At 36.5% G+C, this 17,900-nt stretch overlaps 1 protein-coding gene across 1 annotated transcript in view; it reads right to left on the reverse strand.

Annotated features, from left to right (window-relative positions):
* LOC124638392 (receptor-type tyrosine-protein phosphatase kappa) overlaps positions 1-17,900 on the reverse strand; it is a 155,933-nt gene that overhangs the window by 15,337 nt on the left and 122,696 nt on the right. Inside the window, exons 4-6 of the mRNA XM_047175343.1 lie at positions 12,821-12,939; positions 8,573-8,660; positions 4,594-4,670 (exon numbers count right to left, since the gene is read on the reverse strand). Coding sequence (XP_047031299.1) covers positions 4,594-4,670; positions 8,573-8,660; positions 12,821-12,939 — 284 coding nt within the window. The remainder of the gene's footprint in view (positions 1-4,593; positions 4,671-8,572; positions 8,661-12,820; positions 12,940-17,900) is intronic.

The raw sequence follows: 17,900 nt of genomic DNA on the forward strand, positions 1-17,900 counted from the left end.
CGGCACTCCGACCTCGCCTGAGTGGAGGGGGTCTGGGAATCTATGGCATCCAGTCCCCCACCGGCGATTGCCCGCCTCACGGCAGGCCCCTCATGCCTCCCCCCAGTGGGGAGGGGTCCCTATGATGGCCGGAGCACAAGGGGCGATCCTTGTAATGCAGGCGGTGGCACCCCCGCGCCTGTCGCCCGCTGATCACCCCCCGGGGCGGATGGGGACGGACGTTGTGTTCGCCGTCTTCCACCCCTTCTTCGTCTGCGGAGCGGCGCTGCGAGAGGGTCGTTCTCCCGCAAGCGCTCTGCCGCCTCCTTCTGTGACATGACGTCCTCACAGAAGGAGGCTAAACAAGCCATGTAATAAATACAACCCACATACATACACAGCTATTATATATCAACAGTACATATGTAATAGTTACAGTCGCACGCAGGCTGCACGGGATATCAAACGTATTTTTACGATAACATAAAGTTTAATGGACTTCTTCTGTGTTACACGATTTATGACAATATAAGATTAATCCACCATTTGTTGGAGTTAATGGCAGAAGACATTATTAAAATCGATATAGAAAGAATGATGTTACGCTCGTAATAAAGGGATACGCGACATTTTACTTTAAATATTATGTAGATTTCTGTGATGAGAAAGTAGAAGAAAGTAATTATGTGGTAAGCTGTTAAATGAGATATCATGATGTTCTAAATTTATTTACTATCTATAGAGATCTCATAATTAACTTCACTTTACTTTATATTTTTCTTTCTTCATGATGTTTATTTTACATATCACTTGACTTGACTTTATATTTTCCTTTTCTTTATGTCGTTTATTTTAGAAAGAAGTGCTTATGCTGAACAAAACACAGATTCAAGGCAATACTTATAATACCTAAGTACATAGTAGGTAAATACAAATCGAACTTCATTATTTTTTACGACGTAAATAGCAATAATTTAATAAGCATAATACTTATAGGAAAGACGCAACATCAAAAGATTGACCGCAAATCGAAACTCATAAGACATTAAAGAAAATATCGGAGGACTTGAGGTCTAAGTAGCAACATTAATTTGTCAGTTTTTAATCAAAGCGTCCCCGACCTAAGGCTTCGAGAACCTAATGAAAGATTCTAGAAAATTTATATTACCTGAGCAGACTGTAGACTAAACAGTCGGTCGACCGTTGCTCCAGCGTTTGTAATTTTTTTTAAAAGAGCATCTCGATTTCAATCAAAGTTTTTAGTCAGTCCGATAACGCCCAAATACCTGAGTACTTAGTGCGAGTTTTCGTGAATTTATTTACGGACTCACATGAGAGCGCGTATACTAAGATTTGTATGGAACAAAAACAGCTCCGCCTAGTGTCAAAAATTGGAACCTAAAGTAGCGAGTGCCAGTTTACAAATTTTCGAAATCGAATCGCTCGGACTCTCAAGTGAACGTGACAGGCACGGGATTGGTTTATTTCTGCCGTGATGCGAGTGCGAGATTCAGATTTTGACAGATCGAATAGTAAATAAATACAAACGCGATCGAATTTAACCAAAAAGTTCTCACGAAGATTTTTGTGGTGAAAGTGAAGTGAGGAGATATTCGTATATCAACAATTAAGTTTTTATTTAGTGAAAATAATACCAAAAATATGGCAGGACGCTTTTTCTTTGCTCGCAGGATGTTTGCGGCCGCAAAGGCCCAAGATGAACGCAACAAAAGCGCCAGAATTGGGGCAAGGGCTTGCGCATTTTTTAATTCGTTAGTTCACCTCACGGAGACGCAATTTAGACATAGATATAGATTGTCCAAGAAGATTTTTAAGTTCTTGTGCAGTTAACTGAGACAACGCACAAATCTAAAATCCACTCTACGTGTTTCTTTGGAACATAACGTACCTATTTATCAATTCATGTAAGTTACAATATCAATTTCCAAAACAAAACTAGGTATGTATATGATTGAAGAAACTTTCTCCTTCTTTTATTTGCAGGTGCTTACCGCTTTATTCTTTTTTGCCACTGGATCCTATCAAAGGCCAATTAGAGAAGCAAAGCACGTATCCCAAAAAATGTGCAGTGTGTATTTAGAACAAGTAACTGAGGTTCTGACTCATAGAAATATATAAGCTTCCCTAGCACTCCAGGTGCTAGACAAGAACTTGTCTTCATTTTAAATTAATTAATTTAAAACAACTAAAAACTTTTTTCGGGCGTCGCGTCAAACATAAACAAAACATCCAAACAATAACCCCAAAAATTTTGAAAGACAGTCGTCCCATACGATTACATGCTAAAATGACGTCTTTCTAAATTTGGTAGGTTTATCCCACCAAGCGAACGGAACACCAACCTAACAAAAATGATCATCGCTATTCGCCGTGAGGAAACGTGATGCGAGTAATTTGCGAGATGGCAACTCGCACTCGCTTAAATATTGCATTCGGTTCGTTTGAAGTTGACTCGCTAAACTCGACAGTGAAGTCATTCGCAAAATTTTGTTCAACTCGCACTAGGCACTCTGATCTTTGTAATGTGCGTACTACCATTCATCCACATACTGATTTACGAGCCGAAACAAACTATCGGCCGACTAAAAGTTTATAGTATACGGTTCCTCTTAAGCAATATACTGTACAAAGGTATTACTTAGCAAGTTTCCTGCTTAAACGTATAGGTGACTAGATTGCAGAAGTGCATTTACGCTACTCAGCGGGATTTTAATTTCGCTAAAGCGGTTCTTCTGAGAATATTGTCTGGTAAAATAGACGTTGGCGTAAACATGAAATTTAATATCTAGACTCATTCTAGCCTTTATTATTATACTAGACTCTAGGAAGCTGCTTTTGATAGTTTGGATATTGGACTAAAGCAAGGATATAGTGTGACAGTTTAGAGAAAACTTTGTCGGTGTCTTAGAAATAGGTGGATCAATAACAACGATTGTGTTTGTCTCTCTAGTCATCTATTAGTTATCAAGTCATCATCAGCCTGTATATTTTCCCACTGCAATGCTTAAGCCGTTTCTCATACAGAGAAGGAATGAGCGTTAATCACTATGGAAGCCCAAGGCGTATTGACGCTGTCAAATGATTTCCTTTACCTTTACCCTATTTGTGTCTAAGATACACTATTATGTAAACTGTATATACCTAAGAAAAGTTCATTGAACTTGACTCTACTGGAATCGTAATCACACTCTCGTACTTGCCAGGCAAGTGCTTTAACCACCAAGCCACCACGAATTAATCTGAGAAGGTGTTTGTCATTTACTAGCTAGAGAAATTTTCCATCTAAAAGCTACCTAGTCCTTTGACTCCACCTGTTTTGTTACAAAATTGGGTCCTCGAGTTACTTTATCAGAAACCTTCGTACCGGTATCAATTCTGCACAATATCTTGTTGAAATTCTTTGGTCCTCCGGGGCCGTTAAGCTTGAGATTCGGGTCTTTCGAGTCCGATTTTGGGCCCAACAATTCGTACAGCCATTATGACCAAACGTGACTGAATTCACGATGGGAGCGCGACCGTTTTATGAAACTGTGAATTGTAACAGTTTTTTATTGGTGGACCTTTATGTACTGGAGTCGAGGACTTTTGGAAAACTGCTGGCGTTTGTCGGCTGTCGATTTTGAGTGAGTGTTTTTTGGGAATGTTGTTTGAAATTAACTGCCGCATGCCCTGGTCCTCCAATTAAGGGTGATTGATGAGGTGATTCTATTCAGTAGGTAATTTTTTTGAGATCTCATTGCATTGTGATCTAGGTCGTACAATTTTTATTCAAATGATATTTTTGTGGCTTTTAAATGATTGATTTTGACAAACTTTCCATTAACATGATGGTCTCTAGACCGAATTCATTCACAACAAAGACTAGACATCCTTTAGACATAATACCAATTTTCAGTATCCAAGCAATTAGCTGCCGAGAAAGCTAATTAACGAGCATCGATCGCTGATCTAAGTAATTAACTGTTATTAATTAAGGATTTGGGTTTAGTAAGGCTGATTAATTAATATGTTTGCAAGATGAGCTGGGCCTTTATAGGAGCTCTGGTGTTGGGTGTACCTAATATTCTTTGAAATTCATTTAGGTAACAACTAGGTAGGTTGAAAATTACCATCATTATCATTGTTTTATGATGATTATAATGTGGACATATATTTTCGAATATATTTTTCTTCACTGATTATAAAAAAATACTAATCTTTCCAAAGGATAACAAGTTGCCAAGGTTACAGGCATGAGAAGGTCAGATGGGCACTTAACACTTATATTCAGATGTATCCAGTAAGACTGGAAGCCAACCCGGACTTGGACTAGGAACACGACTAGACAAGACACATGAACATTTATATGACACATTGTATATCGACACCTAACATTTAAGTTTTATGTATGTACATTTATATAACACTAGCTTCCGCCAGCGGCTTCGCCCGCGTGGTGTGTTGATAAAAAGTAGCCTATGTGTTAATCCAGGGTATCACCTATCTACATACCAAATTTCAATCAAATCGGTCCAGCCGTTTTTGCGTGATTGAATAATAAACATACATCCATACATTCTCACAAACTTTCAGAATTTAAGTTAATATACTCACATCTATGTAGGAAGCATTAATATAGTCGGAGTCGGGCTCTCGGTCCACCGTCTCTAGCACCACTCGATTGTAGTCATCTGTTGACAATAAGGAATTAATATAGACTTAATTGCACCGTATCTTATTAGTTGTATATTAAATATTCACACAGTCAGTAGCAGAAAGATACATTAAAGTTAAAGCGTCTTTAAATCGATTGCTGACTCTTTCTTTGTCAACGAGATATTAGCAATAGATTTAATTTTAATGGATCTTTCTGCAACTGACAGATACATTTATGCTAACTTAAGTTTGTTTGACAATGTATTCTAGTAAAAAAATACATCAACTACGTTATGTGGATCCACGCATCACGTGAACCATCGCATCTTATTTATTGTCAGAATTATTGTTATTCATTAGTCATATTTATTATACTTCTGTTGCAATATTGTTTTTTTTCATTGAAAAAGAAAAGTGGAATAATTAAAAAGTAGTATTGAATAAGTAATTTCATTTACGTTATTCAGATCCAGACAACAAAGAAATTTGAGCAGCTTACCAAGTTGTTATGCATAACAATCAAATATGAAATTATCGAAGCTTTTTAATGATATGTTTGCATTGCTTTTAATAATAAGGATAGATAATATGCAGTCTAGTTATACTTGAACAATAATTCATTATTGTGTATTGAGGACAATTCATATTTTGAATCATGTAAAATTTTCATCATCATACAGGGTGTGTCGTTCACAATCACATTAAATCCTATTGTATATACAAATTTTATGATATTCTATGGCGAATTGTAAAAAAAAAAAACCTAATCCATTCAGTGGTTTAACCACAGGAGTCATTTTTCAACAGTTCATAATTTACAACATCATGTGTAAAGCAAAGATAAAGTTACGAGTATCGAATGTTTTGATAATTTGACAGCTGTCAGATTTCAAGGGAGAATTTCAGTTGTTTGTAATGACTGACTTTTATATGGTGTTATAATTTTCGCACATTTTTATTCTATTTACTTTGTTTGAAAAATTCATTTTTTTTTATTTTTTCTTTGTGTTAATCGCCATATATTAACCAGTATATTAACGCATTTCATTTAATGTGATTGTGAACGACACACCCGATATGACTGAAAATCATTGATAGATTGATTGAACTGATTAACGATTGTAATTAAACTTTAATTTACTCTGTGATGTTGCAAATATAGCAATTTATTAATGTTCGATAATTTGCTTACATGTTTGGGTAATTTAGATAATTTTGTAAGTATGCTTAATTTTATTTGCAACAAATCATTGGAGGATACTATTGATCAAATGGTGAATATCCAAGATATGTTGAAAGTCATACCAATGAATCGGAAACTTATGCTAATAAACTATTGAAAAACATGTCACCTTAGTTGCGGAGTTTAATTAAGTACGTAACTTCATCCTCCTCATCCTCCGAGCCTTTTTCCCAATCATGTTGGGGTCGGCTTCCAGTCTAACCGGATTCAGCTGAGTACCAGTGCTTTACAAGGAGCGACTGCCTATCTGACCTCCTCAACCCAGTTACCCGGGCAACCCGATACCCCTTGGTTAGACTGGTGTCAGACTTACTGGCTTCTGACTACCCGTAACGACTGCCAAGGATGTTCAATGACAGGCGGGACCTACAGTTTAACGTGCCATCCGAAACACAGTCAGTGGTGTCTAAGATATACTTAGAAAGTACATACAAACTTAGAAAAGTTGCATTGGTACTTGCCTGACCTGGGATCGAACCCGCGCCCTCATACTTGAGAGGTTGGTCCTTTACCCACTAGGCCACCGTGCAATTAAGTACGTAACTTATGAAGCAATATAAAAAATGTGACCCAGCACACGTTTATATAAAAAATCTAATTAAAACCATTAAAAAAGACAAAATAAAGACAATATAAACGACAATCGTCAGACAAAAACCACAGAATAACAAAGCTCTTTAACAGTTCAACAGTAATTGTACAGTGCACAGCTGTGCACAGTACACCGCAGCTTCCGTAACCTATTGTCCCTTTATTTACTGACAAATTGCAGGTAAGCACTGAATATTAGCACCTGAGTCGATTAAAGGCGATTCCCAATATTCTATCCATCTGTTGGTTTTGCTTACCAGGGATAGAATTTTGACATTAGCACTATAGAATAGAACCCAATTTTGGGTTAAGCTCGCCGTTGTATGTACATAAACTGTCTTTATTCTATATGTATTAATTGTTAGTGTGCAATAGAGAATAATAATGGAAGTCATGTCAAATTCCTATCTTTCGTAAGAGTATCGCACACTGATGACTAAATAGTTGACCGACAGTTGGCCTGAATGGTTGGAAAACATTTTTTTTTTAAAGAAAATCTTGATTCCAAGTTTTTAATCGGTCTGATACCGGCCAAATACCTGATCGTTATTATGTGCGCACCACCATTCATTTCCATACTGATTTATGAGCCAAAACAAACTGTCGGCCGACTAAAATTTTGCAGTGTGTCTATTGTCTCTTGATGTGAATTTTACTAAAGAGTTTGTATATGTCACCGGAAAATAACAAGATCCGTAAGTTTATCAATTTACTAGGAAGTTTATAAACTTTCGTAAGATTCTAAACGGGAGATAAATTGCAATATATTACGTCGGATCTTGTTATTTTCCGGTGTCATATACAAGTTTTGGCCTGTTAATTAATCCTGAGTACGTTTATGTGACGTTTGTTTACAATCATAATTTACGTTGAAAGTTTGAAGTACGGAAAGAAGTGTTGTGTGATAGAAACCGGCCGCGTACAATGTTTGCAGAAATTTTTTAATATGTAGAAAGGGAAAGAGCCCGATTAACCGGGTCGAGGAGGTTAGATAGACAGTCGCTCTGAACGCAGCTCAGTTAAGACTGGAAGCTGACCCCAACTTAGTTGGGAAAAGGCATTGCAAAATCAATCAAAATTCAAAGGTCGAAATGTGACGCTATTCAGAGCAAAAAACTTAACGTGGAAAGTTAACATAAAGAAGGTGAAGGAAATTGTCTGAAAAGAAGTTATCACTTAACAAAGCCCAGTTCTGTCCCAAAAGACTGATCCAATCTACTTTTTATTACACACCAAAAGTAGAATCGTCACCAAATTAGTTTCAATACCTCACTGAACTTAATTGAGACACACACTTCGTCGTTCCCTCTCAAAATACCAAATTACAGTTAAAAACGATCAGAGCTCCAAGACTATTAAACTTTGTCGTGAATTGTCGCCATTGTATGCACGATCTAAGTTTTACGTGCCGCCGCAATGAGGTAATAAAAAAGATTTCAGTTTTACGGTGTTCTTTATAGGGAGCTAGGAATAAAAGTGTACTTTGTGGAATGTTCTGAGAGACTATAAACACGGAGATGGAGTCGCCCATACTTTTAATCGTGGACGTTTAATATGCGGTCGTTTTATGGTGTTAGTGGTACGTAAAAACATTGTAGGTAGGTGTAGTTCTTTTAGATACAGTAGTTTACTACATTGTATTAGATCAATTGAGGTATTCAAATGTTTTTTTTTTATGGAAAAGGTGTTTGTCGTGTTCCCATTATTATAAAGGAGCAGGAGCTTAGAATTATTTTCCTCCCTTCAACCGATTTTGTTCCTTTCTCAGAATTTATCTAACCTATCTGACGGGGTCGCTGGCTCACTAAACATGTATTTAATATTTATGTATATTTTTTCTTTGAACAAAGGTCTGACCATTAAAAGCTGAAATATAGTAAACGATCTCGGGTACGTACCGTACCTACCTTTTACATACTTAAGTAACAACCTAAAAAGTAAATAAAACAAACTAAAAACATCAAAGGATGACGAGAATATCATCATAGATATGTAAAAGATGATATAGGAGTTTTTCTGTCAAACTATTATCAACATTATTGCTGTAGTTATAGAATCTAAAATCAACAAGCATTTTTAAAGAGAAAAATGATTGGTACTTACAAGGTATGACTTTTTGATTTTGGTTTTTATGTGAATTTGTCTTCTTAGTTGCGTGTCGACACGAATGCGTTTCCACTTTGACTGCCGTCTGAAACAGAAATTGTACACATTAACCATAAGATTTTTTTTAAGGGACCCTTAATTTAATACTCATTTTTTGGTAAGTGGGTACCTAACTATGTGTTCTTAATTCGCATGTTATGTTGCTGTGAGAGTGAACAGTTCTTCGGGGCTGCGGGTTGTTCGAAAGAGATACCGCGGCCCTGGTACACAAAAGGCCTATGACGGAACACGACGGTTTTTAGTCAGTAAGAGTCTGTCACTCCCTCTCCGCTGCTAACCCACAGCGGGAGGGGTCATTGATGATTTTTGACGTCGTTAAAAAAAAAAGAGTGAACAGTTCTTTATAAAGTGGAATGAAAACAAACTTCAAATAAATTAAAACATAAATTATTGCTAGAATCTCTCTCAGCCTTGATAATAATGACAAGGAATACCAATTAGAAAGCACCTTGGTAAAAACTATTTGGAGTCAGATACTGTAACAAATGACATTTTTCGTCAAAAATTCTTTTGTTAATAATTATTTTGTTTCATTCAAGCTTCAAAAAAATTCGAGACAAAAAACCCTATTCTAGTTTAAAATCGTACTACAGTTTCATCCATAGTTTTCATTCAACTGCAAGCATCATTCTACCAAGGTAGTAGCAATATTGATAGCTGGCAACATTTTAAAGCTTGGTGGTCAGCCAGAAAATGCCGAGTCGACAGTAGAAGATATTGCAGTCATTGAATTGGTTATCGGGAAACCAGTTCACTGGTCACTTTGAGAGAAATAAGGTTATTGATAAAAGAAATCGGAAACTTATAACATCTATTTTTGCGTGGGGGGTTAACGTTAACATTGAAAAAAAAAAATGTATGCAACCGTCAACTACAGTCTTAGTATCCTCTATGAATATTTTAAATATTAATTATGTTACAGATCTTTCTTTAACAATATACGTGTTAAAATTAAAATAAAGCATGATTATCTACTATAGTTCGAGTTTTTTTAGATTTGCCTGAACTAGTTTATGAATAGAAAGTTAATTAACTTGACCAAAGTAAGCTTCCAAATCCCTTTTGGATCATTTTTAACAGACTTCAAAAGAAGGAGGAGATTCTCAATTTGTCAGAGTCTTTTATTTTTAAGTGTAGAGCGTAGAACTACGCAATCCAGTTAAATGCAATTTGTGTGACAGCCGAATAGGTAAAAAAATATGACGGAAGCTAGATGACATTTCCCGTCGGTGACCGTAAAATATTTTTTATTGGAGGTTATCTCTCACTCTCACGTTTGACGGAAAACCAAACAAAATGCGGAAACTTCACTCCCGATGCGAAGCTCCGATAAAGTTGACAAAAGACGGTACCAGAGTTTTTTTGTCATTTTTATACGTTAGCTTTTTGAAGGTGGAATATCGGAAAATTGCGAGGAGACGAGATAGATGGTTCGCGTTGAAGATATTTTTGATGGAAGAACGCTTTTGCGGTTTCACGAAAATTACTTTTAAGGGGTTTAAATTCGGGAGAAACTTAAACTTACTGAGTAATGTTTCACAGTACCTCTATATTCGTATTTATACAATAAAGAGGATTGGCTATTTATCCGGTTACTAACTACATAAAATACAGCACTTAGTTGAATTACAGCCGACTCTGATGGAGCACATACAACGGATACAAACCAGGTATATTTACAAAAGAAATGGTTAACACTCTCACCTTCCACAAAATACTTTATTAATTAATCATTTTTTTCTCATTTCAAAACTAAAATACCATGCTTTAATATTGGAAAACGGGAAGCTTATCCGAGCCGAATAAAACTCTATTAGTAGGTCACGTCTGACGGGGGTGAACCTAGATAATTTATGTTCAGAACACTGGGCTGTGATCCGAGTGCTGTGTTCAACATTTTTAATTTCACCTCTACGGAGTTTGAATATTAAAATAGTGCATTCTCATTCATTGCGGTCTAGATGAGCCTTTTGATAAAGTGTGATGTCCTTTTGCTGGCTAGTTTTTATAATTAAAAAATAAAATTTAGGTGAGGTTTAATATTCATATTTCTATGTAACTAGCTGTTGATTTTAGCACCTTTTACTTTGCCTTCAAATAGGTGTTTGGCATTTTATTTAAGGAAAAGACACTTTCAGGCCTAATTTTACGCACCTATTGCATGCATGGATCACACAAAAAAAAAAAAACGTTTTTGCAGTCATTATTTTAGGCTTGAGACTTCCCTATGAATACTAAGTCTACACAAATAATGTCTGATAGTGGCGCAAAACAGATATTAAGTATGTACTTTCTATGTATGGTTCTGCAAGCGTCATATTCAATATCTATAAAGCCAGACATGGATAAAATAAAAATCTAGGTTTAAATCGACATTTATTGGCGTTCTATGCACGTGTAGCCGCATCTGAATAAGGTTATAAGAACCATAAACATTTTATATGATGTTTTCAAAATTATATCAACCAGTTTGCAAGGACCGCCGCAAGGGACTGACCCTACGACAAAGAAATAATATTTCTTTTATAAAAGTTTAACTCGGAAACTGAATTATGCGACAACTTCATAATCTATTTCGTAAAAGTTCTGCTCTATGATTTAATTTGGATAGTTTATTGTGAAAGTTCGTGAGCGTGGGTCATTTAAGTTCCTGAAGATGTGATTTTATCTCGCGCGAAATATGGCACACGTTTTTTAAAGACATGCTATCATAAAAAAACTATCTCAATTTGTACACTTACAGTATACAAAGTTTTATGTAATTAAAAACAAATGTCTAGATAATTTTATACGTAGGTTTAGCAGACTTTTCAACTTCAAAAATCTTGACAAAAAAAAGTGAAAAAAGCCGAATTTTAAATCCAAAACAATTACGTCATGAAACCCTATGAATTCATCAACTTTACACGAGTTCATTTGCTTCAGAGAACGTTTCATTTATTACAACAATGAACCTATTGTAGTATTCGTAATACTTGAACAGTCTAAAAAGGCCTTAGAAAAATCCGCTTTTTTCACAAAATTACAATTCCTGTATTAAGAAGTATGTCTCAAGGACCCAACAGACAATTTCTTTTGACGGAGACTCATAAATTGACAATTTAATCATGTCTTCCTCAGCATTTTTTCTTTTTAATTATAACGTCTTTTAGGCTTTGAAAACGTTGATTTTGTGTGTAGATTTATTTTCTTTGGGTACTTTCTGTTTATTTATGTTTCTGTTATTTGTAAGAGGGTTTATATGGTCGTCTTTTGCCTTTTGAATTTGAGTCTCAAAGAGAGCTAATATTAGTCATTTTTATATTATTAATTAATCAAAAAAATATTTTGTATTAAATAATATTCCTTCATTTATTACAAACTAGGATTCCATCCGCGGTTTCACTCGCGTCCCGTAGCCTAAAAACTATCCTATGTCCTTCTCCTAGCTCTAAACTACCTCCCTGCCAATTTTCGCCGTTCTTGAGTTATAAGTGGAGTAACTAACACGACTTTCTTTTATATATATAGACAATATTTTTCAAAAATCTGTATATCTTCCTCAGGCACATTATACTCTTACCTGATGTCAGGGACATATAATACCCAACGCCGTAAAAATCAATGGCAGTCAACGTTCGACAAAGGATGAACTTTAAGTCCCCATATCTTCACACACTTAATTTCCTTAGAGCGTTTATCAATGAACAAAGCTTAATGTACGTGGAAGCGTCCAGACTGCTATTACTGTGACTTATTATCTCGGGAGATGGAGTCTTTTGGACCTAAAAACGCGATGAACCTATAAAACGGTATTGCTACTAAAAGCCTTTGTGACTCCTTTGTGAGTTGTGTCTTTTAAATTGGTGTTTTGGCGTTAAATGTTAAGTATTTTAGTTTTTATTTTATTTGGATTAGCAGGGTGAATAGATTTTCTTAGCGAATTAACAGAGCCTTCATATTACTGGATTTTGCGTGACATGTTCTGCGGGGCAAAAAAATCTGTGTCATCGTTTATACCGGTAAGTTGTCAATTGTTTGCTGTTGCCAGTATACATACATTATGCATCTCCCCTGTACGAAACAAGTGTGCCGTGGAGAAAACGGAGCAAAAAATCCGCCAGTATGAAAGTTGGTCGAGGGTGACAGTCTCCCAGCCTAAATTTAAATATACCTAATAAGTAATAAAAATGTGGAAGTACTTACTTGAAATTCTAATTTGTATAATACAGGATATTTTCTCCGTTGGTCGCAGAGTTTGGGGAAGTTCTTGAGTTCGACGGGCCGGTCCGGTATCGTCTCCGATATAGAACCGTTCTCGTCGGCTGCGGAATAAACAAAATTAATGCATACACGGTGTATAAAAAATTAGGAAATATTAGAATACAGTTATACACAGATTATGACAGCGATACCACATCGTGTTAGTTAAATCGAGCGAAACCAATTATTAAGGGTTATTTTCAAAGCGTTGTTAATACATTTTTTAACTAGAAACGTCACTAACTCAAAAGGAGTCTAAATACCTAATAATAAAGTTAAAGAACAACTACTATGCACTTTTTTTGAATTTTTGTCATTCATCGCTTCAGTAAAGCATATGACTGTACTCTAAAGCAGATTTCTCCGGTGCGAACCGGTTAGAACTAGATATTATATACGGCTGAAGACGAGTAACTTACAAAGGCACGTAATAAGTGCACCCGCATTAGCTAGGAATGCTAACTTGCTTTGTAAGTTACCCTGTACTATGATCTAGCTAATGGTAGAATTCCATGGATCGCGGCTGTCGCAGCCGCGCGCGGCCTACGACAGTCGTCGGCCGCGCGCGACAATAGTCAACCTATGAAAATGTATGGCACCGCTGCCGAGGCCCGCGACAGTCGCGCGCGGCCGACGAAATTCGCGAGCCGCGATCCACGGAACTCTACCTTAAAGGTACGTTTTAAGAGCTCGCTATTGACTGCAGTTGCCGCGAGTACATGAAATCAGCCGCAGCTGCACTTCTGATTTGCATGTATTTACATTAAACTGTTTTGGATCGAAACGGCAGCAGCACGTGCAGTCGCCCTCAGATATCGACAGAGTTCACTCAGCCGCTGCAAGTGCGATCGTCAGTTGCAGTCGGTAGCCAGCTTCCAAAACGCATCTTAAGTATTGTATCTCAAAGACTGGAAATCAAAAATATATTTTGCCGAAAACAGCAACATATTTAAAAGTTTATGTTGTCGTGTAATACAAAGCTGCTTTCTACAAAGTGTTACGGCTCCGATAAAGATTTGCAATAATCGTTACCATTCCGATACAGGAATGTGGTATCGATATGGGAACGATTACGATTGAAGTTTATCGGACGTAACGTATAGTGGTTAGATCGATATATAGAACGAACAACCTATGGATGTGGTTATTTCCTTTTGTCTCAATCCATCTAAAGGTCTGTAAGAGATCGCTTTTAGGGAAAAGACCGCGCATTGTGTCACTTAAACTTTGAAATATTTACTTTTGCTTTTTGTAATTTTTAATTGGTTTAATTTTAACTTATAGAAGAAGAAACTAAGGGTCAGTTGAAACATTTAACTATAACGATAACCGATTGTATACTTGCAGCCCATGGGTCAAATCTCTTATTTGACAACTGTAAATGGTTCGGAACCTGGAAGCTGGTGATTGATACACCCGTGCATCGGAGAGCACGTAAATGTCGGTCCTGCGCCTGATCTCTCTCCGGTCGTGTCGGATTACCGTCCCATCGGGCTATGAGAGTTAAGGAATAGTGAGTGCACCTGTGTCTGCGCAAATGCTCGTGCACTATAATATGCCCTGCGTAGTTGGCTAATCTCCTTACATGAGAACAGCCGCCGTAGCCGATAATCGTCTAGGAGATCATCATCATCATCAAATGGTTCTGTTATCGTTATAGTTAAATTATAAAACTGTTCATAAGTGTGTCTATATGAAACGTCTAATCATCTAGCTAGTATAATGTTTTAGTAGGTATCATATTCTAAGCCACACCACTCTTTGTTAATTACTTTTCTATAATATATCTCACGTAGTTTAAATTACTTTATATGTATCGCGTTACTGTAAGCTGGCGCATTTTGCTATGGTTTACGTGTATTGTAAATTATGTAATTGGAGTTTTAAGTTGAGCTTCAATTATCGTAAAAAATAATGAGTGCTATTAATTACCTTAATAACCCTTGACGAATAAATAAAGTCTTTGTCATACAGTCACGTAAAAATATCCATGTTTAAATTAACGCTACGAATCTCCAAATATTTTTACACTGTGTGAGTATAAAAATATTTGGAATATTTAAAAAACCAGCCAAGTGCGTGTCGGACTCGTGCATAAAGGGTTCCTTACTATCTATAAAAATCTCGTTTGTTGTTTAGGAGTCCCTAAAAAATTAATATTTATTGTAGCTTTCAGTATTTATTGTTATATCGACAACAATAGTACATCATCTGTAAAAATTTCAACACTATCTATCACGGTTTTTGACATACAAGCTCGTGATAGACAGACGGACGGACAAGCTACGTCTTAGTAATTCTGTTTTACTAGTAGAAACTTAAAACTCATTAAAACAGTAGGTAAGTTATATAGCAAAAATCAGTTCGAAGAGCGATCCCACAGATTTATTTCAGAAAATTGACATTAAGAGTGAAAAGCACAGAATTGTGGCCATTCTCGGAACTGAATGAATTGAACATCCCGTTCAGAATGATAAATGAGTGAATGTCGAATGGTAGGGTGCTGAGTTGAACAACCCGAGGGTTTCGTCGACGATTTTATTGCTTGATTAGATCGAGACGTACCTAGTTATTTCGAGGAGTATTTTGTATTATTACCGGAGGCTGTGGACATGGATTCTCATTATTTTTTAAATAAAACAAATGTTAAATAAATGTCCGTATATACAAAATAAAACATTATTGCAAAAATAATGAGCAGCTACAATAATCGCTTTTTTGAGATTATATTTGTTTCAAAGGGTTAGATTAAGGATATTTGAATTTAACAGCTTACAGGGGTATCACCATATCATACCTTCACGTGTTCAACTTCGATATTTTAATAATGATCTAACTGTACTTTTTTTTTTAACTCTCAAACTCACTAAAGCCGGTTACTGTTACTACTGTTACAGCCTTTTTTTATCGTCCCACTGCTGGGCTGCGGCCTCCTCTCACACGGAGAAGGATTGAGCATTAATCACCACGCTTGCTCAATGCGGGTTGGTGATTTCAGACTATAGTCCAGGTTTCCTCAAGATGTTTTCCTTCACCTTTTTATCAGCCATTGGTGTCCAAGATATACTTAGAAAGTACATACAAAACTTAGAAAAGTTGCATTGGTACTTGCCTGACCTGGAATCGAACCCACACCCACATACTCGAGAGGTTGGTTCTTTTAACCACTAGGCCACCACGAAGCTGGTTGTAACTTATAATTTTTTTGTACAGTTTTCTCACGGCAAATAACGTTTCATGAATTCCAAATTTCCTAAACACACAATATAATGTGAATTACGAGTCGTGAAGCACTTAATAAAGTAACCACAAATATGACTATTAATCTTTTTTATTAGGTTTTTATAACTAGCGATGTTTATTCTCACGGCTTTGAGAATTATTGCTAGTAGTTTGTTATGACAACATGCGTTTAATTTGATTAGAATAAATGTATGAGCAGTGTTGATTATATTGTTTGCTTTTTAATGTTTAATTACAAGAAAGTTACTTTTTAGAGTTATTAGATTTTGTTTATGGTGGAGAAAATGAAATGAAATGAAATCGTTTATTTGCAAGTTGGACATTACATCACTTTTACACGTCATTTTAAGAACGCTGGGGTCGGCATTTCCTTACTGACCTGATCCCTGAGAAGACACGCCGAAACAAAAACTACTAGTACTACTACTTTAAAACTACTACTTTTAAAGTCCAAACATGTTATAAATCAAATAATATTATGTGTGAGTGTTACCATGTACGCGGTCTGGAAGTGCCGAAAAATCCGTAGCGTAAGATCTGCACAGTTCATTCGGTCATTGGCGTGGTCAATCCGTGGATAGGTGACCGACCATCTTTGTCACGACGAATTTCAGTAAATAAATAATGAATCCGCTTTTCCTTTCTATCTTTTAGTTAAAGTACATGGGTAATTGAGTGAAACGGCTGAGTTTTGGAATAAGACCACAATGAGGATGTACACATGTGTACAGCGCAAAGGTAAAGGAATTCCCGAAATTCTCAAGGAAACGAGAAATCAGGTAGTCACGTGAACGACATCTACTGTTGTAACCTAGTTTTGAATTCAGACATCACTTAAGATTAATGCATAATGTCGTAGTAGTTCTAAGAAGACACGGGCGAAACCGCCGGCAGAAGCTAGTGTACTTATAATGGTCTTAAGACGCTGGCATCTTGTAGAAAGGTCAATACCGTTCAACAGAGTACAATTTACTCACATATAAATAGCAGAATTATTTAAATCGCAAAGAACCACAGCAATTTCTCGAACGCGATACAAACAGTTTGAAAGTTAACCCTTCGATAAACACGGAAAAACGGCTATAACATAACGAGTACAAGGCATTTGAAGAGGCGATGGCGGGTCGTTATGCGCGTCTAAACACAAGCGGGGGCAGGGTTGAGGGCCTCAACAGCCCTCGCCTCGCCTCTGCCTCAGTATAATGATGGATGTATTAGAGTTTAGACATTCGTGATGAGAGCTCCTTTGCGCCGCGCGTCGTATTTTCTAATTCAGTATTTTCTTTTTTTAGGTACGAAAATGTATTTTTTTTTTGCGCTGTGTTTTAGTGCTGATAATAAAAAAAAATGACGGTTTTCTTTTACTCAGCTTTATTCGAATAATAATTCTAAATTCAAAATTCAAATATATAATCGATAGCATAATTTGACATAACAAAAGACTATAGACGTCTTTAAAGATGGCTTCCAACATTCCATAGCGATTCAAAATGTCGCCCGTTCCCGCCACGGTGCGCTTTATCACTCGATCGCATCGGGGTCTATCAGACCCATCACTCAGCTTGCTTTATCAATCCTGCGGCCATTTTTGTTGTTAACCCTTGAAAAGCCGTGAGCCGCTTGTATTTTTGAATTTACCCGATCAATCTAAGGATTAGGAGGGGTTAGGTGTTGGGAAAGTCTTGGGTTGACAGATGCCTGATAAATTTTCGGATGAGTAATTTTTGCTTGGGATTTATTAAATGGATGGCTGTTGATTTTAAAGGCTCTTTGTTGGTTC

This window comes from Helicoverpa zea, chromosome 17, assembly GCF_022581195.2.
Source record: "Helicoverpa zea isolate HzStark_Cry1AcR chromosome 17, ilHelZeax1.1, whole genome shotgun sequence".
In the NCBI taxonomy this organism is placed as follows: Eukaryota; Metazoa; Arthropoda; class Insecta; order Lepidoptera; family Noctuidae; genus Helicoverpa; species Helicoverpa zea.